This window comes from Tupaia chinensis, unplaced genomic scaffold (genome assembly GCF_000334495.1).
Source record: "Tupaia chinensis unplaced genomic scaffold, TupChi_1.0 Scaffold000605_1, whole genome shotgun sequence".
Classification (NCBI taxonomy): Eukaryota; Metazoa; Chordata; class Mammalia; order Scandentia; family Tupaiidae; genus Tupaia; species Tupaia belangeri.
Genome location: NW_006160123.1, coordinates 1,350,588 through 1,374,043, shown reverse-complemented (window position 1 = coordinate 1,374,043; position 23,456 = coordinate 1,350,588). Strand labels below are relative to the sequence as shown.

The 23,456-nt window shown below is 44.7% G+C and overlaps 1 protein-coding gene and 1 pseudogene across 1 annotated transcript in view; both read right to left on the bottom strand.

Annotated features, from left to right (window-relative positions):
* PLA2G4E (phospholipase A2 group IVE) overlaps positions 1-9,956 on the bottom strand; it is a 91,042-nt gene extending 81,086 nt beyond the window's left edge. Inside the window, exon 1 of the mRNA XM_006158717.1 lies at positions 9,768-9,956. Within this exon, the coding sequence (XP_006158779.1) occupies positions 9,768-9,950 (183 nt within the window). The 5' untranslated portion in view covers positions 9,951-9,956. The remainder of the gene's footprint in view (positions 1-9,767) is intronic.
* Positions 4,196-5,930, bottom strand: LOC102500508 (importin subunit alpha-1 pseudogene; annotated as a pseudogene).
* Positions 9,957-23,456: the final 13,500 nt, after the last annotated feature.

Genomic DNA, 23,456 nt, shown 5'->3' with positions numbered 1-23,456 from the left:
TTCTGATGAGAGATCTGCTGTTAGCCTGATGGGATGTCCTTTGTAGGTAACTTGATGTTTTTCTCTTGCCAATCTTAGTATCTTGTCTTTGTCTACCATTGTGGTCAACCTGGCTATAATGTATCTTGGAGAAGATCTTCTTGGATTGATTCTATTTGGGGTCCTGTGTATTTCCTGGGACTGGATGTTCAAATGCCTCTCTAGGTTTAGAAAGTTTTCTTGTAGGATTTCATGGAATAGATTATCAATGCCCTTATTGGTCTCTTCACCTTCTGGAATGCCAATTATCCGGATATTTGGATGTTTGATGGTATCCAGTACTTCTCGCATATTATTCTCAATTTTTTGGGCCATTTTCTCAGTCTTCGTGGTGGATTTTTCTAGGCCAGCCATTTTTTCTTCTACATCTGAGATTCTATTTTCTGAATGATCTAGTCTGCTTTTAATACTTTCAAGGGAGATTTTGACTTCTTGTATTATAGACTTCATCTCTAGCAGTTCCATTTGAGTCTTTTGTAAAGCATGTAATTCCTCTTTTAGATCTAGCAAGAATTTTCTCACCTCCTGGAACTCGTCAACTTCTTTCTCCTTTCTCTTTAGCAGTTCATTATCTCTCTTCTCTTCCATCTCTGTTAGCTTCGACATTATGAATGCTCTAAATTCCTTATCAGACTTTCCATGATTTTCACCAAACTGCTTGTGGATGAAGAAGAATTACTCTTTTCCCTTGGAGGAGAGGTATTTCCTCGTTTTCCCATATTTCTCATGATCTGGCGATGATTTCTTGTCATCTGATGGATGGCGTGGTTCTTTCAAATTCTTGAAGTTCAGTCGCTAGCTCGTTTGCTGGAGGCTGAATTATCAGTAGAAAATCTTCATTCCCTGAAATATCTAGTTCGCTGGAGCCATCTATAACTTTAAGTAATAAAAAAAATGGTCTTCCACTCGGAAAAACAAAATAAAATACAATATTTTAAAGCTGTGATCCTTGTTTTGTTTTTCTAATAGTTTCTCTTTAATTTCCTAATTAAATCTCATCATTCAGTATCAAGTAATGAGGAAACCATTGGACGTCCGCCTCATCCAGCTCTCTGTCCCGCTCTGCCCTGCGGGAACCACACAGGACACCTCCCCGCACCCCGCGGCACTCCTTGGCCTCTCCGAGGCCCTCCTGTGCCCACACCACCGCCGTTTGAGCTGTCGTTGACTGGAGCAGCAACGGAAAGCCTGGCTATTTCTTCTTAGTCTTCTTTGATGGTACTTATCCCTCAACTAGGCATCTAAAAGGTGGAGAACAGGAAAGGACAGACTTCCTCCCCTTATCGTCTGTCTTTTCCCCTTATTCTTTGGCAGTTCCATGGCTTTAAATATTATCTAGATCCTGGAACCAGATAATGGTGCACCAGTACAATGTGATGCTTTGTGAGGCTGACTCACATGGGAAGGTTCCAGGTTTGTGCATGGAGACCTCCCTGAGTACACTGAACACATCTGCAGCTAGCTGAGGGCAGTGGCATCAGGACCCTGTTGGGGGTGTTGCCTCTTTATCTCTCTATTTCTTTTATGGATGAAATACGTAATCTTAAAAAAGAAATTTAAAAAGGAGTCAGCTTATGCCACAGCAGTAACCTGATGCTTAAGAGAAGCCAGATCCCACATGACAACCATGGTTCAATTCCTTGGCCTAGTAAACTTGAAATACATTGGATATCCATGCATGTGCCCAAGATACAACGGGCTGCAGGAATGGAGGAAGGAAATTATGGTGTGACCAGACCCTGTGGAGGGCTCACATCTCTCTCTTTTAGTCTCACAAATATGTGTGCATACTATGTCATGAATTAAAAAAATTAATTAACAAAAAAGAAAAAATATTCTTAAAAAATCTATATTGGGACCAGCAGATGAAGAAATGGTTACATTGCTTGACTCCCACATAGTTGACTGTGGTTCAAATCATGGACCTGGTGGTTTGTAACTCACACCAGGTGCGTGTGGGTGTGTGGCCAAAATCCCAAGAGGAGAATGGAGGAGAAGGGATTGTAGTGTGGCCACCCCCCCCCAGGGGTGATTTCTCACTTTCTGTCTTTCTCTCTCTGTCTCTCTGGAAAGTGCATATGTCCTATAGCAAAAGTCTCCCTTTAAGATAGAAATTATGGGGACCAGCAGTTAGCGTAATGGCTATGTCGCTGGACTCCCATGTAGTCGACTGCGGTTCGAGTCCCGGACCTGGTGGCTTAAACTCACGCCGGGCACGTGTGTGTGTGCATGCCCAAGATCCTGAGAGGAGAATGGAGGAGAAGGGATTGTGGTGTGGCCATCCCCCCTGGGGGGTGATTTCTCGCTTTCTGTCTCTCTGTCTCTCTCTGTCTGTCTGGCAAGCGCACGCACACTATAGCAAAAACCTCTCCAAAAAAAAGAAAAAAAAAAAGAAAGAAAGAAATTATACCAGCTGTTGGTCCCTGTATTTTCTTTTTTAAATTGCAATAGGAGAGACAGAGAGAGGGGAGAATGGTAGAAAGCACCCCAAGAAAGCATGGTCACATTGCAATCCCTCCTCCACCCTGTTGAGATTTGGGGCACAGACACATTTCTCAAATTACCAGGGTCAGGATTCAAACTATGGCTGGCCATGTGGGATCTAGCTCCTTTAACCATTAAGCTATAGGTCCAGCCCTAGATTTGTATTTTCAGCTGCCCACCTGACATCTCTCCTTGGATATGTATCTCAAATTTACAATGTCCTAGACAGAAACCTCCAGTACCCTCCACTCTAACCCATTACTATTCTAGTGTTCCCCAGCTGAGTAAGAGGTACCTGATAGAAACACTGGGGTCATCTGTGATTTCTCATTTCATGTCCAATCCTATAAATTCTACCTCCAGGAAAATCCAGAATCAGTCTTTTACTGTTCACTACTATCACTCTGAATCAAGCCAACACCACAAGGCCTCTTCACTTGTCTCCCTCTCAGACCAGTCTGAGTGATCTATGTAAAGCACAGAACAGAGAAACTCGATCCTCAGATGAAAACCACCCAATAGCCCCCTTATTCTTCCGAGCAGAATCACAGTCTCCTTCTGCAGCATCTGTCACAGCCTAAGGCTTTGACCATCTTCTACAACTGACTTCTTCTCTTCCCCTGCTCTCTACTCTCCAGACACACTGGTTTTACTTCTAGAACAGATCTACCTTGTGGCCACCTCAGGGCCTTGGCACTTAGAATTTGCTCCCTCTGGAAACTTTTCCCACCAATTTTTTCATCATTCAGATCTTAGTTAAAATGGTACCACTCAAGGCTGGCATGAGGATGGATGGTGGTGGTTAAGGTGCTAGACTCTTACATGGCTGATCATGGTGGACCTGCTTTCTCACTTTCTCTCCCTCTCTCTCTCTCTGTGTGTCTCTATCTGGTGAGCACACAAGCACTATAGCAAATTTAATCATAATAATGATAAATAATTTAAATACATATTTTTGTAAAAAAAGGTAACACCCTATCTGATGTCCCCTCCCTGCTGCCATTCACTTGCCATCATATATTTTCTTTTGATATCACCTATATCAAAAATAGCCATGTATTTAGTTATTGTCTGTGTAACCCATTAAAAACGTAGATTTCGTGAGAGCTAGATCTTGTCTAACCTGCACAATATGTTATCTTTCATTTCTAGAGCAACATGAGGTACACAGTGGGAGCTCAACAAATATTTATTGAATGAATGAAGAAATGGTCTTAATACAGTTCCTGGTCTCTTTAAGGAAGCATGACAGTCCACAAGAAGAGTTACCTAAGACTATAACAAAGGAAATAGTAACTTGCAAAAGTGATTCACAGCTAATCTGATAAACTGATATTTCTGGAAGTGCTGCTTGATGACAATATGCCGTCTGGTAATGGGAGCCTCTGAATGGACCTAGAAAGACAATCTAATTCTTTCTCTCTTTTTTTTTTTTTTTTAAGTAAAGAAAAGGGTGGAATTTGATTTTATTTACAGGACCTTGCAAGGTATGAAATTCCACATAGAAATAAGAAACCCGTTTGGAGGACAAGCTTCATACAATATATACAGTTTGGAACTGTTCAAGTATAGTTTCGTTGTTAAAAGTGCTACAATAACAACCACATTTAAAAAGGGTTCTTGGTAGAGAAACAGTAAGACAAACTGATAACAAACACAGCACACGACAAACCCCTCTGTGCCTCAGCTGTACAGTCTAGAAGTTAAAGGCCCCAGGAGTCCCATCCTGCACTTGGAAGGTGTAGCTGTCAGAGGTAGTTTCGGGCACAACATTCTGATCTTCCTCTTCCTCTACAGAGAAATACTTTTCAATCAAGTTTAATGTAGACTTGTACACAGACTCGTTTTCATGGTTTTGTAGGGCTTCAATTTTATCCAGGCCTCCACATTCTTCGATCATTATACTAAGTTTCTCAGTTTCTCCTAGCTTCTCAGCAGCCTGAAAAATATTTGAAATGGCATCCAAAATAACCAGAATAATTTTGGTATCTTTTGTAGTTAAGAGGTTCATCAGTGGTTCTATGATGCCACAGTGGACTAGGTATACAATCTGCTCCACTGTTCCACCGCTTGTGTAGTTGGTCACAGCCCACACAGCCTCCTTCTGCGTCTTAAAGTCAGCCTTGGCGAGCACGCCGACGAGGAACGGAACCCGTGATTCACAACCTGCTGGATCTGGTCCTGCCGACCGGTAGTGATATTGGACATGGTCCACGTAGCTTCCTTCTGAATATTTGTTTTGGAGTTGGTTAGGAGGCTGGGGAAGATGGCGAGTGCTCCAGCATCTATCACAACCTGGGTCTGTTCATCTGTCTTAGTGACAATATTACCTATGGCTCTTAGGGCAGGGGTCACAATGGGCAATTCGGTAGCTCCTAGAAGCTTCACAAGTTGGGGAACAACTCCTATTTTCATAACCATTTCAATCCATTAATTTGGACCGTGAACAACTCCTGTTTTCACAGCCATTTCAATCCGTTCATTTGGACCATCAGTAAGGTAGGAAATGGCCCAGCATATATCTGCTAATACTTCAGGATCATCGTGATGCAGAAGATGAAATAAAGTAGGAAGAATCTGCTCAACAGCATCTAGTGAGGGTGCGGGATTCTTGTTGCGGCAGAGGTTTGAAAGTGTCCAGGTAAGGTTACATAAGTAACCACATGCTAACGATGACTTATCAGGAACTGCAAGGAGAGCCAACAGCAGGTCAATTGCTCCATACTTGATAACCAGGTCCCGGAAAACTGAACCATCCCCTGCGATGTTTCCTAGAGCCCACACAGCTTGCTCACTGATGTGCTCGTGGGGAGAGGCCAACAGAGAAATGATACCACTTCCGTCCACCACGACCTTGGTCTGTTCTGACGTCCCAGAAACAATGTTAGTGAGTGCCCATGCAGATTCAAACTGGATGGGACTACAATCATTTCTGCCCAAGAAGGACACAAATTTTGGAATCAACCCCCAGCCCAGATAATATTGTCTATGGGGAGCTGTTTTTCCCTAGAAAGCAGCTTCCTAGCAACTTGAGTAGCCTGGAGCTGGCTTTCCAAATCGTTGCCATTAATGTCTTTGACAATGTCATCAACAGACCAATTTACAAGTGCCCTGGTTGTCGTGGTTTTCCTGCAGTGGAGAAGTAGCATCATCAGGAAATGAGCTTACATTTCTCCTTTTCAGCATCTGCTCATCCTTCCTAGCTTTCCTCAGTTCCACATTCACTTCTATTCTTCGCCGCCTCATTTCTGTACTGTCTTTTCCCTTGTTCTTGAGTCTGTTAAGACGGGCAACTGGTGAACTAGCATTCTCATTGGTGGACATGGTTATGAGACGAAGGGGAAAGCTGCACAGACAACTCAGGCTCACACAAGAAGCGGCGCGGGGCTCACAGGCTGGGGATCCGCTGCCCTCAAGACAATCTAATTCTTAGGGGTGATCTCAGAGGGAACCCTCCAAGGACAATTATGAAAAGTAGATGAGGAGCTATTTAAAGATGGGTGGGTCAGGACCAGCAGATGGCGTAATGGTTACATCGCTGGATTCCCACGTAGTTGACCGCAGTTCGAGTCCCGGACCTGATGGCTTAAAACTCATGCTTGGCGTGCATGTGTTTGTGCCCAAAATCCCAAAAGGAGAGGAGAGGAGAAGGGATTACAGCATGGCCATCCCTCCCAGGGAGTAATTTCTCTCTTTCTGACACTTTGGCAAGCACACACACCCCCTAGCAAAAATCTCTCCAAAATAAATAAATAAATAAATAAATAAAGGTGGGTGAGTCCTTCTGGTCCCCTCAAAATCTGCCATGTAGGTAATCAAGAGCTCCACTGTCACTGAATGTGCATGCACACTCCTAATCACACATGCTCCCCCCCAACACATAGTCCCTCTTGCAGAGCTGTGAGCCTTTTTGTCTCCTTCAGATATCTCACAAAGGTCTTAGGGAATGACCAATGATCAGTCTGAGAAATTCCATGGAAGTTTTCCAAAATAAAGCATCTATAAAACTGCATTTCACCATGAATTCTAATAAATTACATAGTCCATGCACACAATGGAATATTAGTCAGCCATTAACTTGATAATTATCAAGTTTAGGTAGTAATCTATTGGGTCAGGAAAGTCATGACACATTTTTGCATAGAAAAATGCGTCATAACTTTCCCAACAACCTAATAGAACATATCTGTGACTACAGTTTTATATTTTAAAAAATCTATACATAAATATAGTATAAATATTATAAACACAACTACATAAACATATCTAAAAAAGAAAACGAAAGCTGGCTGGTAGCAGTGGTTATGACAGCTGGACCCTATGGCCAGCTGCATGGTTAGTCCCAGACCGACAGGTTGAAAAACATGCCAGGCACATGTACATGCATGTCCCAAATCCTGAGAGAAGGGAAAGATGGAGAAGGGACTGTGGCATGACCATGCCTCATGAGGTGGGCTTCTCTTTCTCTTATTCTATTTCTCTCTCTCTCTTTCTGTCTCTCTCTGGTGAGTACATAAGCCCTCTGTCAAATTTTAAAAGAGAAAAAAAAATACTGAAAGGGAATAGTTATTATATTGGATTAATAGGATTATGGTGGATCTTCCCTTCATGTTTTCTAAACATTTTTAGAAATTATTTTTGTTTGTTTGCTTATTTGTTTTTGAGAGATTTTTGCTATAAGACATATGTGCTTGCCAGGGAGAGAGAAAGACAGAAAGACAGAAAGCGAGAAATCACTCCCTAGTGGGGGATGGCCAAACCACAATCCTTTCTCCTCCATTTTCCTTTTGAGATTTTGGGTATGAAAACACACAAATGCCTGGCATGAGTTTCAAGTCGCCAGGTCCAGGATTCAAACCATGGTCTACCATGTGGAAGTCCAGTGCCTTAACCACTATACCACCTGCTGGCATCAAGTGACAAAGCAACGTCCCAGGTCCAAGACTCAAACCGTAGTTGGCCATGTGGAAGTCCAGCACCTTAACCACCACACAACCTACTTTTACACATAGAAATAAAATATTGCAATCACGTATATTGTCCTCTCGTGGTAGTCCATGTGGCCTTTGAGCTTTCACCTTAACCAGCTGGAAAAAGACAATGCGGGTACATTACAGTCTCACTCCTGCACCGCAGCAGCCATGAGGATGACAGGGGTAGAAGGGAAGAAATGCTAGTAGTAATAATAACAACAAGGACCCAACACCAATAGCTCCAGCTTTGTATGCTCCAGGCACTATGCTAATCACATGATTTATTGTTCACGGCATTTCCTCCCATAGACAGAAGAAACTGAAGTTTGAAGAAGCTAAGAAATTTGAGGAAACAACTGGCAAATGACAGAGGAAGGGATGGAAACTCATCTGATTTCAAAGTCTGTCCTCTGCGCTGCTCCACTGAGGCCAGTACTTTCACAAATATTAAACCACTGAGTTTTAATTGCTCCCATAACCTTTCAGCTGCTACCTCTAAGTGTGAGTCAGCAGGTTTAGGGGGCCAGGACAGGCAAGGGCAGGCCCTTGACTTCTTTAGCAAGACAATAGCCAGGCACAGGGGAGAGAATTTGCCCCAATTCCCATCTCCTCTTTCACAAATCAAGAGCAAGCCTAGATGAGGAGACCATGGAGATTCTGGACAGGAAGTAGAGTTAGTAAGGGAAAGGGGAGAAAAGCCTGTCCAAGGGAGCCTGGGGACTGCAAGAAGATGTGCCCTTTGGGAAGGGTGAAACGGTGTGGGGCACAGAGTAGAAGGAAACACTGGGGGCTCCTGACCATGCTTCACCTGCAACTTTGAGAAAGGTAACTGTCACAGACCCCACACTTCCATGGGGGTAGTCAGCATGGTCAAAGGGTGGAGCAGTTCTCACGGGCAGTGAGTGATTCGCAGGTGGCCCTTGGTTACCTGTACGACAGACGCTGGTTTGAGGAACACGGGTAGGAAGTGACTGCATGGTCAAGGCTCAGGATGAGCTCACCAATCCGAGGACCAGGAGCCCCCAGTTGGTGAAGGGACCATGGCCTGTACTCCTGTGAGTGTGGCCACAGAAGGAAGCCATGCTCACCCCTGCAAGAGCTCAGCCTGGCACCACTGCTGAAACCCAGCTGCGAGAGAAACAAAGAACATCGTCTCCTCCCCAAACGTCTGAGAGCCTGCAGGAAGTTCATTCGTCACCCCAGAGGAACAGCTGGGGCGGCAGATCTGCGTGGACTGATAAATTACCTAAAGAGGCTGTTCGATTTTTCTAGCCCGCTGAATTACCAGATGGGACTTCCTTATCCAAAGTTTTCTCTTCACTAACCAGTAGGTGGAGTTTGCAAGGAAAGCCAAATCAATACATTCCCTCTCTCTCCCCAGTGGCATGCAATTACATTTATGACCCTGCTCTGCCCACTATGCTGCAGTGCATGGCTTGAACACCTGTTAGGTGCCAAGGACTCTGCCAGCTCCTTCTCATCCATCCATGATCTCATTCACTCTTCTCAGTACCACATTAGCAGAAATAGCTTCTATCTCAGATTGCTCATTGAGATTAGCTGTGTGACCTTGGGAAAGTTCTTTAGCCTCTCAGAGACTATTTCTCTGTCAAATGCAGATACTAATCCTTCCCTAGTCAGGGACATAAAAGGCATGCAGTAAAAGGTCACCACTGCTGTTAACACTTTGAGCACAAAGGGAGGTAGGGACAGGTAGATGATATAGAATGTTAATGGGAAGAGACTCTTCTGGGAAAGAAAAGAACGAACAAAAACACAGCCTTTTAACTCTGTGGCAAGGCATTCAGAGTCAGGAAAATGGGGGTGAAACTTAAGGGACTAGGGCCTACAAGTGAAGCGGTGGTTAAGGTGCTAGGTGGCCAATCACGGTTGAGTGCTGGACCTCATGGCTTGCTTTCTTACCTTTCCTCTCATTCTTTCACTCACTCTCTCTCTCTCAACGAGTTAAATAAATAATAATAAATAAAATACAGGGGGCTAGCAGTGGCATGATGGTTAATGTCGCTGGACTCCCACATGGCTGACCACAGTTCGAGTCTCCGACTTGGCAGCTTGCTTTTTCACTTTCCCTCTTTCTCTTTCTCATTCTCTCTGTGATCAAATTAAAATAAATAAATAAATAAATAAGTTAAATAAAATAATTATCTAAAATAACTAAAAAAAATACAATAATTCTTTAAAAAAAAAAAAAAGAAGAAGAAGAAAAACCTTAAGGGGCCAGAAGCCCTCTCCCCAGGAACGCAAACATACCTGAAAGCCCCAATGAGCCATGGGAAGTAAAGGTGGGAGGCTAGGAGTTTCCAGGTCCTGTGTGGTCTCAAACTGCCTGAAATTTCCTCCTGACCTGCTGTCTTCCTCATCCCCCTGTGGGCTCTGTGGGACAAACATGTGAGTCCCCAGGCCAGGACAGCCCTCCAAGGTCTGGAGACTCATTCCAGATACTTCCATCTCTCTGAGACTGAGACAGACTATGTGGAGCTGGGGCTGTTTCTTAAAAGCAAGGAGCCCCAGGGAATCCTCAGGGAATTTTGAAGTGTAGCAAGGAACAATGAAAATGCTGCTTTCGGCTTCCTCCTGAAGAGAAGTCAGATGAATTATTAAGGAGGTGAAGGAAGTCAGGCTTAGCTAAAGGAGGCTGGTGTCTATCTCTGCGGATATTTCAAACAATCTGGGCCTACTTGGAGAGGGCATTCTTGTGCTGCATGAAAGGTAAGCAGGGAGCTATAATTACACTCACATAGAGCAGCTCTTGGTCAAGGGAAGCCTGCATTTCAGGGCTGGGATCAGGGCTCAGAGATAGCTCCTCCTGCTTAGAAGCTATTTTTAAAAGCATGAAACTCAATATGTCAGTGGGGAGGGAGAGAAGGCTGGCGGTGCAGTGCTGAAGCCACTCGGGCCCCTAAGGAGACTCAGTTTCCACGGAAGATGAAGCCACTCCCTTGGCTATTACCTGACACCCCCAGATCTCTACTTATGGCCTCAATAATAAATATCTAGTCTTGTATTCATGGCTGGGGACATGGGCCAGAATAGAATTTAATAATTTACTCTGCCTCTCATTTCATCCCTTTCTCTGGTTTAATAGATGAAGTGTCTGGCAGCTTAAAGAGAATACATCAGGGAACCAGCAGTTAGCGTAATGGCTATGTCACTGGACTCCCTCGTAGTCGACCGCGGTTCGCATCCCGGACCTGGTGGCTTAAAACTCACGCCGGGCGCGTGTGTGTGCGTGCCCAAGATCCTGAGAGGAGAATGGAGGAGAAGGGATTGCGGCGTGACCATCCCCCCTGGGGGGTGATTTCTCGCTTTCTGTCTCTAATGTCTTTCTCTGTCTGTCTGGCGAGCGCACGCGCCCTATAGTGAAAATCTCTCCAAAAAAAAAAAAAAAAAAGAATACATCAGGGGCCAGCAAGTGGGATGGTGGTTAAGGCAGTAGGATTCCACATGGCTGAGTTTGCGGTTCAAGTCTCAGAACTGGTGGCTTAGGACATCCAAGTATGTGTTCAAACATGTCCAAATTCCTAAGAAGAAGGGATTGTAGTGTACCCATCTCCCCTAAGAGATCTCTCTCTCTCTCTGGTCTGTGCTTCTCCCTCTCTGAGACAGGAACAGGATTTAGCAAAATTCCTGACACATAGTAGGGCTTGGTAAATATTTCATTTTATTTTATTTTATTTTAGAGGTTTTTCACTATAGGGCGTGTGCGCTCGCCAGACAGACAGAGACAGAGAGAGACACAAAGTGAGAAATCACCCCCCAGGGGGGATGGTCATGCCGCAATCCCTTCTCCTCCATTCTCCTCTCGGGATCTTGGGCACACACGCACATGCGTCCGGCGTGGGTTTTAAGTCACAGGGTCCAGGACGCGAACCGCGGTCAACTACGTGGGAGTCCAGCGACATAGCCATTACGCTAACTGCTGGTTCCCAGGGCTTGGTAAATGTTGACAAAAGACGGAGAATGGAAGGGAATAAAGAAGGGAACAAAAGAAAAGCAAGGCAAGGCGTGGATGACGTACAGAAATAACAGCATTTAATGTGAGAACAATAGATGGAGAGATGGTATATTTGTCCTTAATTTATTACTTTGATGTGTGTGTATTTTTTTTTTGAGAGGTTTTTGCTATAGGGCGCATGTGCTCACCAGAAAGACAGAGAGACAGAAAGAGAGAAATGACCCCCCAGGGGGGTGGCCATGCTGCAATCTCTTCTCCTCCATTCTCCTCTCAGGATCTTGGGCACGCACACACACGTGCCTGGCGTGAGTTTAAGCCACCGGGTGCAGCACTTGAACCGCAGTTGACTACATGGGAGTTCAGCGACATAGCGTTACACCAACTGCTGGTCCCAATGTGTGTATATTTTTACTTCTCCTTTTTTTTTTTTTACAACCTTGGGGAAGTTTAAGTGTCCTTCTGTTAAACAAACTTTTTTTTTTCAGAGAGAGATTTTTGCTACAGGGTGCATACACTTGCCTGAGAGACAGAGACAGAAAGAATGAAACTCAATATATCAGGAGGATGGCCACACCACAATCCCTTCTCCATTCTCTTCTCAGGATTTTGGGCACACATGCACACACACCCAGTGTGAGTTTTTAGGTTCCCAGGCCCAGGACTCAAACCATGGTCGGCCACACGAGAGTCTAGTGATGTAACTATTATGCCATCTGCTGGTCCCTAAACAAACATTTTTTCCTAAGAAACATACGAATCTAATGAAGTTTTATCTAGAAAATGTTATGAAAAATACCTAAAATGGATAAAAAAGGGAAGTGAGTAGGAACTTGTGAGTAAAGGGAGGCTGTATATTCCTATTTCATTCCAATTGTTTATAATAGGAAAGTATTTTTAAGTTTGCATAATTTAAAATAAAGTAAAAAGAAAAATAAGTTTTTTTCTGAAGCAAATTCAATAAGCCAGTTGCATTTCTTGATTAATTTTCATTAGAATAATATTTAACTAATTTTCAGTTTTGCCACTTATTTTCATTGGGATCAAGTCTTTTCCACATATTATGAAATTTATAGCTTTATCTTTGTGAATTTTCTTTTTTGGCCACTATTTCTTTTTCTTTTTTAAAATAATTATTTTATTTAAATTTATTTATTTATTTACTTATTTATTTAGATTTCTACAGAGGGACAGAGCGAGAGAGAGAAAGCTAGAAAGCAGGCCACCAGGTCCAAGACTTGAACTGTAGTCAGCCATGTGGGAGTCCAACGCCCCTAACACCATGCCACTTGCCAGCCCACTCAAACCATGGTCAGGTATGTGGGAGTCCAGTGCCCTTAACCACCCACCATACTACCTGCTGGTCCCATGTAGCCACTATTTCTTAAGTCTAATTTTGGGGCCAGCAGGTGGCATGGCAGTTAAGGTGCTGGATTCCTACATGGTCAACCATGGGTTCTAATCCTGTACCTGGTGGCTCTCTCTCTCTCTCTCTCTCTCTTTCTCTCTGTGTGTATATGTTTGTGTGTGTGTGTGTGTGTGTATGTCTCTCAGAGTAAATTAAAAAGATAATAATAGTAAATAAAATTAATGGATTTTTTTTTAAAGTTTCATTTCTGTTGGGTTAATATTTTTTATCTTTAAGATAGGACTATGAAGGACCAGCAGTTAGCGTAATGGCTATGTCACTGGACTCCCATGTAGTGGACTGCGGTTCGCGTCCCGGACCCGGTAGCTTAAACTCGCACTGGGCGAATGTGCGTGCGTGCCTAAGATCCCGAGAGGAGAATGGAGGAGAAGGGATTGCGGCGTGGCCATCCCCTGGGGAGTGATTTCTCGCTTTCTGTATGTCTGTCTCTGTCTGTCTGGTGAGTGCACACGCCCTATAGCAAAAACCTCTAAAAAAAAAAAGATAGGGCTATGAAAGTTTACCGTGTGAAATTTTAGCTGATGTTAATTTTTATTTTATTTTGCATTGGTTATTTCTAAAAATTATGCTCACTGCAAATTGGATAAAGGACTGATAATCTGTTTAATTTTAATTTCATTTCGTGCGTGTGTGTGTGTGTATGGGCGTATGGTGTGCACGTGGGGGTTGTTGTTTCTCTCTTTACTTCATGAGAGTGAGAGGGAGAGAGAGGGAGAAAGAGAGAGAGGGACCCTTGACAGGGTCTTGCATACTGAGATCCCCCAACCTGCTTTCCAGCCAGCCAGGATCACGGGTGCACCATATGCATATCTGCTGTTTCTAGTTGAAGACAGAAATCTGACTGCTTTTTCCTATTTTCCAAAATCCTTTCCATAGGGCTTACAGGGAGTCATGCCCACAAATGTTAACAGACCCTTTTAACCCATTAATAACAGGATTCTTCTTACATCTTGTCCCTGGCATAGTATCTTCATGATGTATATTAAGCCTCCTTATCCCTGTTAAAGTACATTCTTTTCTGATCTCAGGGACCTTTCTTTTCCTATCACCAACTTAAAAACTGTGAACAAGTACCTATAACCAACAAGCCACTGCTTCCACATGTCCCCCCTTTTGGAACTAGACCAATGGAAAAACTTTTTTGTTTTGGAGAGGTTTTTGCTATAGGGCGCGTGCGCTTGCCAGACAGAGAGAGACAGAGAGACAGAAAGCGAGAAATCATCCCCCAGGGGGCATGGCCATGCCACTGCAATCCCTTCTCCTCCATTCTCCTCTCGGGATCTTGGGCACGCACGCACACGCGCCCAGCGTGAGTTTTAAGCCACCGGGTCCAGGACGCGAACCGTGATTGACTACATGGGAGTCCAGCGACATAGCCATTACGCTAACTGCTGGTCCCATCAATGGAAGAACTCTTTAACTAAATTGCAAACTTTCTCTCTTGCTCTTAAAATAAAAAAAAATAAAAAAAAAAAAAAAAAGGAACTCCTGTACCTGATCATCCCGAGAAAGGCATGTTTGCCTCTTCTTTGGGCCTAGTTCCCTCATATTCTACTTAGAAATAAATCTCATTAATTATTATTTTTACAGAATTGGTTATTTCCATCGATATAATTGACCCAGGATTCAAACCCAGGGACTTCCTGTATGACTCCAGTATCACCCGGCAGCTCCCTACCACCTGCACCACCACAGCTGAGTCTTTTTGTTCTTTTTTTTTTTTTTTTCTCAGAGGCTCACCATGTAAAGATCCTTCTGTCTCAGCCTTCCAAGTAGTAGGAACTAAACAGTATGCCACTGTGTCCAACTTGTAAAGTTTGGCCTGGAATCAAACTCAGGCCTCCCTGTGGCCTCGGCCTTCCAAGCAGCAGCATTCAGCAAGTGCTGTGACTGTTGGGCCTATTTTATGTGTTTGTTTGTTTGTTGTGGCAAAAAAAACATTGGCAAAGAAAGGCATTTTTCATGATATGTTTAAAATGGCCAGATGTGTTTTGGGATTAAAATAATTATTTAGAATGTGGGAAATCCTATTCATGGGGGGAGGAGGCAGCCTTGGAGAGCAGACTCTTTTTTTAAAAATATAATTATTTATTTAATTGTATTTATTATTGTTTTTTAAAATGTACTATAGGACATGTGTGCTCATCAGAGAAAGAGAGAGAAAGAGGAAAAGAGAAAGCAAGTTGCCAGGTCTGGGACTTGAACCTCAGCCAGCCATGTGGGAATCTAGCATCTTAACCACCATGCCACCTGCTGGTTCTAGGAGCAGGCTCTTTAAGGAAAGATGTTCTCTAATAAGAAAGCCGTTAGTAAGAAGCAGAGGGAGAAAAATCGCATTGAAAAAAGGGCTGTCATACAGACCAGTGATATCAAGCCATTCCATGGTAATTTTCCCACTGGTGCTTGAATTAAAATTTCTGGAATTGGCTCTTGGCACACGGAACTAACGAATTATATAAGGCAACAGTGTGTCCCTAGGCTTTGGAAGCCAAGGACTTGCCTAATGAGCATTCCATCACCTGTAGACCTTCAATTTTAGGGAAACCAAAAAAGAAAAAAACTCACAGATATTTTTAAGTACACATAACAATAGTGCATGTTGTTTAAATGAACAATGGTGCGGTCTCATACTCTTAGGAAGCCTCTTTTCTAAAATATCTATACGTAGCAGGAAAAGATTTGACAGAGTAGACTGGGGAGAGTTAATAGAAAAAATAAAACTGTTTCATGCTTACCCCAGAATGAGTGAGACTCTTCAATAAAGATTCACTTTTTTTTTTTTTGAGAGGTTTTACACTATAGGGTGCGTGCGCTCGCCAGACAGAGAGAGACATAGAGACAGAAAGTGAGAAATCACCCCCCAGGGGGGATGGTCATGCCGCAATCCCTTCTCCTCCATTCTCCTCTCGGGATCTTGGGCATGCACGCACACGCACCCAGCGTGAGCTTTAAGCCACTGGGTCCGGAACGCAAACCGCGGTCGACTACGTGAGAGTCCAGCGACATAGCCATTACACTAACTGCTGGTTCCCAAAGATTCACTTTGAAAAGGGTATATGGTAGAGTCCCCGGGGGACTGCAGCTACCATTATTACTGGGTACAGGCAGGTTCTGCCCAAGACTCTCCAGTTTCAGAGAATAAAAGCCCACTTAATTTTGATCCAGAAAAGAGGAACAGGGCTTTATCAAAAGGTGCCAACTTATCTTTGGCCAAGGACCCAGGAAGGTAATAATCAATTAGTTATCTCCTTACGAGTGCATGGAAACAGTATGGGGTGACAGCAAGATAGGTGTAGACTAGGCACTGTGCTTCTCTGCAGGCCCTGCTTCCAAAGTGGTAGGGCACACCCCCCCCAAGGAGAGAGGGAGGAGGGCTATGGGCAGTGTGGGTCCCCGCAGTACCTGAGCACTTTACTCACAAGTTACCCAACCTTTCTGAACCTTGTTTCTACATCATAAAACAGGGATAATAATGATGACAGACTATAGAAGTGTAAGAACTAATGCCTAGCAAATTGTAGGCCGCAAACAATGTTAATCCCTTTTCTGCCCAATCCCCCATCACAGAAAGTATAACTTTAGTAATCCAACTGAATGCTAGAATTGATTTATATGAATATTATCAATATGTCATAACTCCTAAAATAACCTCAATATAACAATTATTTTTTATAAAAATTAGATATAATGTCTTTTTTATATCTTGCAAAGGGGAGACTAGCTATTTTTCTAACTTTCCTTCAAGAACCAGTGTTTTGGGGGGACCAGTAGTTGGCGTAATGGCTATGTCGCTGGACTCCCATGTAGTTGACCGTAGTTCGAGTCCCGGACCCGGTGGCTTAAACTCATGCCGGGCATGTGTGTGTGTGTGTGTGCCCAGGATCCTGAGAGGAGAATGGAGGAGAAGGGACTGCGGCATGGCCATCCCCCCTGGGGGGTGATTTCTTGCTTTCTGTCTCTCTGTCTCTTTCTGTCTTTCTGGCGAGCGCACGCACCCTATAGCAAAAACCTCTCCAAAAAAAAAAAAAAAAAAAAAAAAAACCAGTTTTAAACTTAAAAAAAAAAAAAACAGTTCTTAAACTCACGCTGCAACCCCTTCTCTGCTCAGGATCCTGGGCACTCACACACACATCCCTGGTGTGTTTAAGTCATCGGATCCGGGACTCGAACCACGGTCGACTACATGGGAGTCCAGTGACATAGCCATTACTCTAAATGCTGGTCCCTTAAGAACCAGTTTTTTTTTTTTTTTGGAGAGATTTTCGCTATAGGGCGCGTGCGCTCGCCAGACAGACAGAGAGAGACATAGAGACAGAAAGCGAGAAATCACCCCCCAGGGGGGATGGTCACGCCGCAATCCCTTCTCCTCCATTCTCCTCTCGGGATCCTGGGCACGCACGCACACGCGCCCGGCGTGAGTTCTAAGCCACCGGGTCCGGGACACGAACTGCGGTCGACGACTACGTGGGAGTCCAGCGACATAGCCATTACGCTAACTGCTGGTTCCCAAGAACCAGTTTTAATGGTAGTGCCATTCAGCACCTCCTTTATATCCCCTAAACCAATCTCCACATAATTTGGAGTTTTTCATCACAGAGTAGAAAATGTGGACAAGGCACTGGCCTGAGTTAAAAGGTCCCTGAATCTAGGGGCCAGAATGCAGAAATAAAAGAAAAGTAACTCAGGACATAGTGTGTATGGTTGCGCCTGCAGCTGTCGACCTAAAAGGGTAAACTGAGTCAAAGTACATAAAGCAAAAGTTTAACTTGGGCCATGTTCGAGGACTGCAGTGAGACACACAGGCCAGCGGACAGAATGTGTGCGCCAAGGTTTTACAACTCTCCAACAGGTTTTAAGGGCCAAACCACAAGTGGAGAGGAAAAAGGGAGAGTGGATAACCCTAGTAGTTTTGGGAAAATCATCCTAGGTTGTCAGGGTCAGTAACAAGGGTGGTGTCAGCCTAAGGCTGGACGGGCCGTTTCTGGCAGATGTTTTTGCAGAAGCAGCGCCTGCGTCGGGAGGCAGTGATCTTTGTGCAGGTTTGGTTTGGGCAGTCCTTGTGACACTTCTTATTATCAAGTATTTTGGAGTGAGAATATCGCTCCTTCCATGGCCCTCCCTGGTTCAGTTTAGTCAGAGTTTAGCACAAAGTGACACAAATGATTCCATTTTATTTCTGATGACTTTCACACGGTGTAGAAACCTTTTCGGGCCCTGCTACTCTGGCCCTGGGGCAAGTGGCTGTGAGACCGGAGCTGAGGAACCAGAGGTGGATGTGAGCCAGGTAAGCTAGTCAAATCCACCCGCCCCCAGGGGTCTGGAGTGTGTGGGCATGCCCACTGCAAAATCCTCCCAGTTTCATCCCCAGAGATGGGGTAAAGAGGCAAATCAGGTGCTATTTGTCAGGCACAAATAAAAGTTTATTTTTAACTTTTGGGGGGTCCCAACAGTGGGCAAAGAGGACAATCCCAGAGCAGCGGCAGCATCTGTATCTCGTCCACACTGTATGACAAGAGCAGGGTCACCAGGGTGACAGGATTATCTGTTGCTGCAACAGTGGCACCGAAAGCAAAAACAGCCAGAGTCATCTGAAAACCCTGGCAGGTGGGAAACTCTTCAGGACTTTAATGGCTAGAATCCACCCCTGTGGCTTAGTAAGCACTCCTGGGGAGTTTGCAGTATCACTGATGGAGAAATCTAGGAAGGAAATATTTCTAAGCTAGACCAGTTGAAGGCTTGAAGTCAATTAAATTGATAATTAGGAAGAATACATCTCAATTTGTATTGTGAAAGAGTTGATTATGCATCCTTACCTTGGGGGCCGTCATCACCCCTGGCATGGACAGATCCCGTAAAGCACCAAATGTAAGTCATGGAAACTCTAAGGTTGGCAGAGCACTCACCCCTTCCTGGGTGAGAGGGACTCATGGGGCTCACTTTCTCCCAAAAGAATGCTTGTCCTCTTGAGATGTCTATCTCAGTAGATGGCCCTGCCATCCATCCAGTTGCTCAATGGATGAGTGAAAACTCTTTCTGTTGTAGGTATCGGGGTCAAACCAGGCTTAAGCATAAAAGTAATGTACTGACTCACATAGCTGGAAAAGGTGCCAGATTAACACACAGGATGGAAAGAAATGAAGATCCTGGGAAGATGAAGACAGTAACTGGGATCCCAAGCAGCTGGGACCCTCTGCTCTGCCTCATCTCTGCCTCTGTTTCTCTTCACTCGTCTACCTCATTCTCTCCAACTGTAGAGTCTCTGTCCACCTGTGGGGAATAGAGACAGCCATTCGCAACCCAGGCTTAGAAACCCCAACATTAAGGAAGGAATTTTTTCAATAAGCATTTTTATCTTAGGGAAGGGCTCTGATTGGCTCACTTAAGTTAGGTACCTGGACCTTGGGCAATTCCCTGTGCCAAGGAGATGACATACTGAGATAGGCCTGTCTTGATCACACCCTCTCCCCTGAGGCTGCTGGGCAGGAGCTGTTAACAAAGAAGAGTGATGGCAATATTTACTTGTCAGGCACAAATAAAAGTTTACCATGGTCCATGGTGCAAATGTTGATACCCCCCTGATTATTTCTTCTTAGTAAACTCTGAATTGAAGTTTGACGTATACACAAAAAAGTGCACGGATTATGTGTACAGTTTGATGAATTTTCACTATTGAACTTATTATGTAAGCAACACCCTGATCAAGAAACAGAAATCCCAGAAACCTTCCTTGGGCATCCTTCCAATCACTGCTCTCCTGGCCCCAAAGGTACTATCATAATGAGTTTGATCAATTTTGGAACTTTATATAAATACAGTTGGTATTATTATTTTTTGTCAGGCTTTTATTTGTTTGCTATGGGCCCATGGGATCACCAGAGAGAGAGAGAGAGCAAAATCACCCCTCAAGAAGGGATGGACACACTGCAATCCCTTCTCCTCCATGTTCCTCCTGCCTGGTGTGATTTTCCAGCCTCTGGGTCCAGGATTTGAACTATGCAGTTGGCTACATGGGACCCAGCTACCTTAACCTCTACACCATCTGCTGGCTTTATGCCAAGCTTTGTAGTTCAGCCTTATGTTTATAAAATCCAGTCACACTGTTGTGGGTAATAGCACTGTTTGTTTCATAACTGCATTGCACAAATACATCAAAATTTATCAGTTTTTAAAAATCTGATGTCCACTTCCCCAGGGAGAGAGAGAGAGAGAGAAAATGAATGATGAAGGGAAAGTGAGAAAGTACCTCCCAATCCCTAGGAGGGAGGGTCACATCACAATCCATTCTCCTTTCAAGATTTTGGGCACACATGCACACATGCCCAGAGTGCTTTTCAAGCCAGAAAGTCCAGACCTTAACCCATGCAGTTGATCATGTGGGACCTAGCCTCCCCAACCACCTGCTGCCAGCTGGCCCTGTATTTACCCATTTTAATGTGATGGACATCTGAGCCCTGAAGAGGAAAATCCTGTGTTGTTAGACTGCAGTAGTACTGTAAGAGGCTTTACCTCAGTGTTTCTGTCTTTGATATTTGCTCTGAAATACGTCCTTCTCTGAACACACACGTAAACACTGGTTACTAGTTAACATATAAGGTTGCTACACGAACTTAAAAGCACATGAGTGGGGAGAGGAGTGGATGATGATGTAGTGGTAGAATTCATAGGAAGGTTCTGGGTTCATGTTCAGACACCCTTTATATGCCAGACATGTGGGTGGCAGACAAAAGGGTGACCCACAGCTTGCTGAGCTGGGAGTAGACTGCAGCCTAAGGACATTGTTGGGGACAATTCTCTCTTTCTCATTCATTGGTCTTCCATTCATGGAAGAAATAGTATTAATGAAAACTTTTGTAAAAAGGAAAATGTTTACAGAATGGTGATTATGCTCTGTGCTCTTAGAGCCCACGCCCCTACACCCAGGACCAACCAGGGAAATTGTCTTTGCAAGTCAGTTAGCAATAAGGCCCAGAGGCAGCACCCATCTGAACTACAGCCTTGACTCAGAGAAAAAGGTAATTGCTGACAAAAAAAAAAAAAATGCTATAGGGTGCATGCACTTGCCAGAGAGAAAAAGGTTAGACTGCAGTAGTACTGTAAGAGGCTTTACCTCAGTGTTTCTGTCTTTGATATTTGCTCTGAAATACGTCCTTCTCTGAACACACACGTAAACACTGGTTACTAGTTAACATATAAGGTTGCTACACGAACTTAAAAGCACATGAGTGGGGAGAGGAGTGGATGATGATGTAGTGGTAGAATTCATAGGAAGGTTCTGGGTTCATGTTCAGACACCCTTTATATGCCAGACATGTGGGTGGCAGACAAAAGGGTGACCCACAGCTTGCTGAGCTGGGAGTAGACTGCAGCCTAAGGACATTGTTGGGGACAATTCTCTCTTTCTCATTCATTGGTCTTCCATTCATGGAAGAAATAGTATTAATGAAAACTTTTGTAAAAAGGAAAATGTTTACAGAATGGTGATTATGCTCTGTGCTCTTAGAGCCCACGCCCCTACACCCAGGACCAACCAGGGAAATTGTCTTTGCAAGTCAGTTAGCAATAAGGCCCAGAGGCAGCACCCATCTGAACTACAGCCTTGACTCAGAGAAAAAGGTAATTGCTGACAAAAAAAAAAAAAATGCTATAGGGTGCATGCACTTGCCAGAGAGAAAAAGAGAAAGAAAGTGAGAAATCACTCCTCAAAGGAGAGGACCTTCTCCTCTCTGGTTTTAGGGCACACACACACACACAAGCCTGGCATGTTCTTCAAGTCACCAGGCCCAGGACTCCAATGGGCAGTCGGCCATGTGGATTCCAGTCCCTTTAGCCACCAGCCACTGGCTGGTCCCAAATTGCTGACTTTTCAAACTAGGCTTACACAAGTGTCACAACCCGGGACATAAATTATACTTAGAATCTGCACATTAATATGAATGAGAGTGCCACATCTCCACGGAGCTGTATCCAATCAGGATACAGGTTCATCTCTAAAATAATGGTAAAAAATCCAAAAGTAACAGCCACCATTATCACGTACCTACTCCATGGCCAGTATTATGCCTAATTTGTCCCTTACCGCGTTCTGTGTAAGCCTCCCAGGGATGCTGTGAAGTGGCTGCTGTCTCCTTTCAGAGATGAGGAAACAGTGGCTTAAAGTTCGATATCCATCTCAAGGTACCTGGAGCCAAGATTTGAAGCCCAGTGCTCTCCCGCAATCCTGATCCCTTCCGTCTTGTCCTGTGGGATGCACTTGGCCGTTCAGTGCTCACTGGAGCTCCGTTCATTCCCGCAGGCCAGCCTATTCCCGAGGGAGTCTGGAGTCGGAGAAGAGCTCCCACTTCCTCTCGGGGCTCTCTGCAGTGAGACAACTACTTAGCCCCTCTTCCTCTGCCCATTGCCACAGCTGGGACAGGGTGTTTCTCTGACAAATACAAGCCCAAGACTGGTCACGTCCTTCTACTCGTGGGGCCAATATGTGATAGTGTCTCTGGTCACTGAGCTTGGCCACCCGGTCTTTCCTCCTCAGGGGCAGAGGGCGGCAGTCACTTCGGCCTCACGCACAGCGGTTCGCAGGGGGCGCCTACCTATGCCACCCTGAAGAAGACTCTGCTATCTCATTGGCTGAGCCTGGTCACCTCTTCACCCCTAAGCCAATGTCTGTGGCCAAGGGAATGCAGGGCGCTGCTCTGATTGGTCAGACCCTGCCTCACCGTCCTGGAAGTGGGGTGGAGTCAGCCAGAGCCCTGAGCTTATAGGTCGAGCAGAGTGCTCCTTACGGGGGAATGCAGCTGCTGTTCTGAAAAGAAGGGTGATGACAGTCCCACAGCGAGTGTGCAACGTGCCCTGGGCTGCTGTGTGACCTTGAACGAGGTCCTTCACCTCCACAGGTGTTTCTTTTTTTTTTGGAGAGATTTTCACTGTAGGGCGCGGGCGCTCGCCAGACAGACAGAGAGAGACATAGAGACAGAAAGCGAGAAATCATTCCCCAGGGGGGATGGTCACGCCGCAATCCCTTCTCCTCCATTCTCCTCTCGGGATCTTGGGCACGCACGCACACGCGCCCGGCGTGAGTTTTAAGCCACCGGGTCCAGGACGTGAACCGTGGTGGACTACAGAGGAGGATAAAGAAGAAAGGATTATGGTGTGATCACCTTCCCTGGGGAGTGCTTTCTCACTTCCCCTCTCTTTTTTTCTCTCTCTGGTAAGTGTACACACCCTATAACGAAACTTCAAAAACAGAAACAAACCAACTAAATTTTATTGTGATTTCTAATTTATATATTATATATTTTTGTGTTTCATGGGGTATAGTGTAATTTTCAGAACATGTATATAGTGTGTAATGATCCTTTTTTTTTTCTTTTTTTTTGGAGAGGTTTTTGCTATAGGGCGTGTGCGCTCACCAGACAAACAGAGAGACAGAGAGACAGAAAGCGAGAAATCACCCCCAGGGGGGATGGCCACGCCGCAATCCCTTCTCCTCCATTCTCCTCTCGGGATCTTGGGCACGCACGCACACGCGCCCGGCGTGAGTTTAAGCCACCGGGTCCAGGACGTG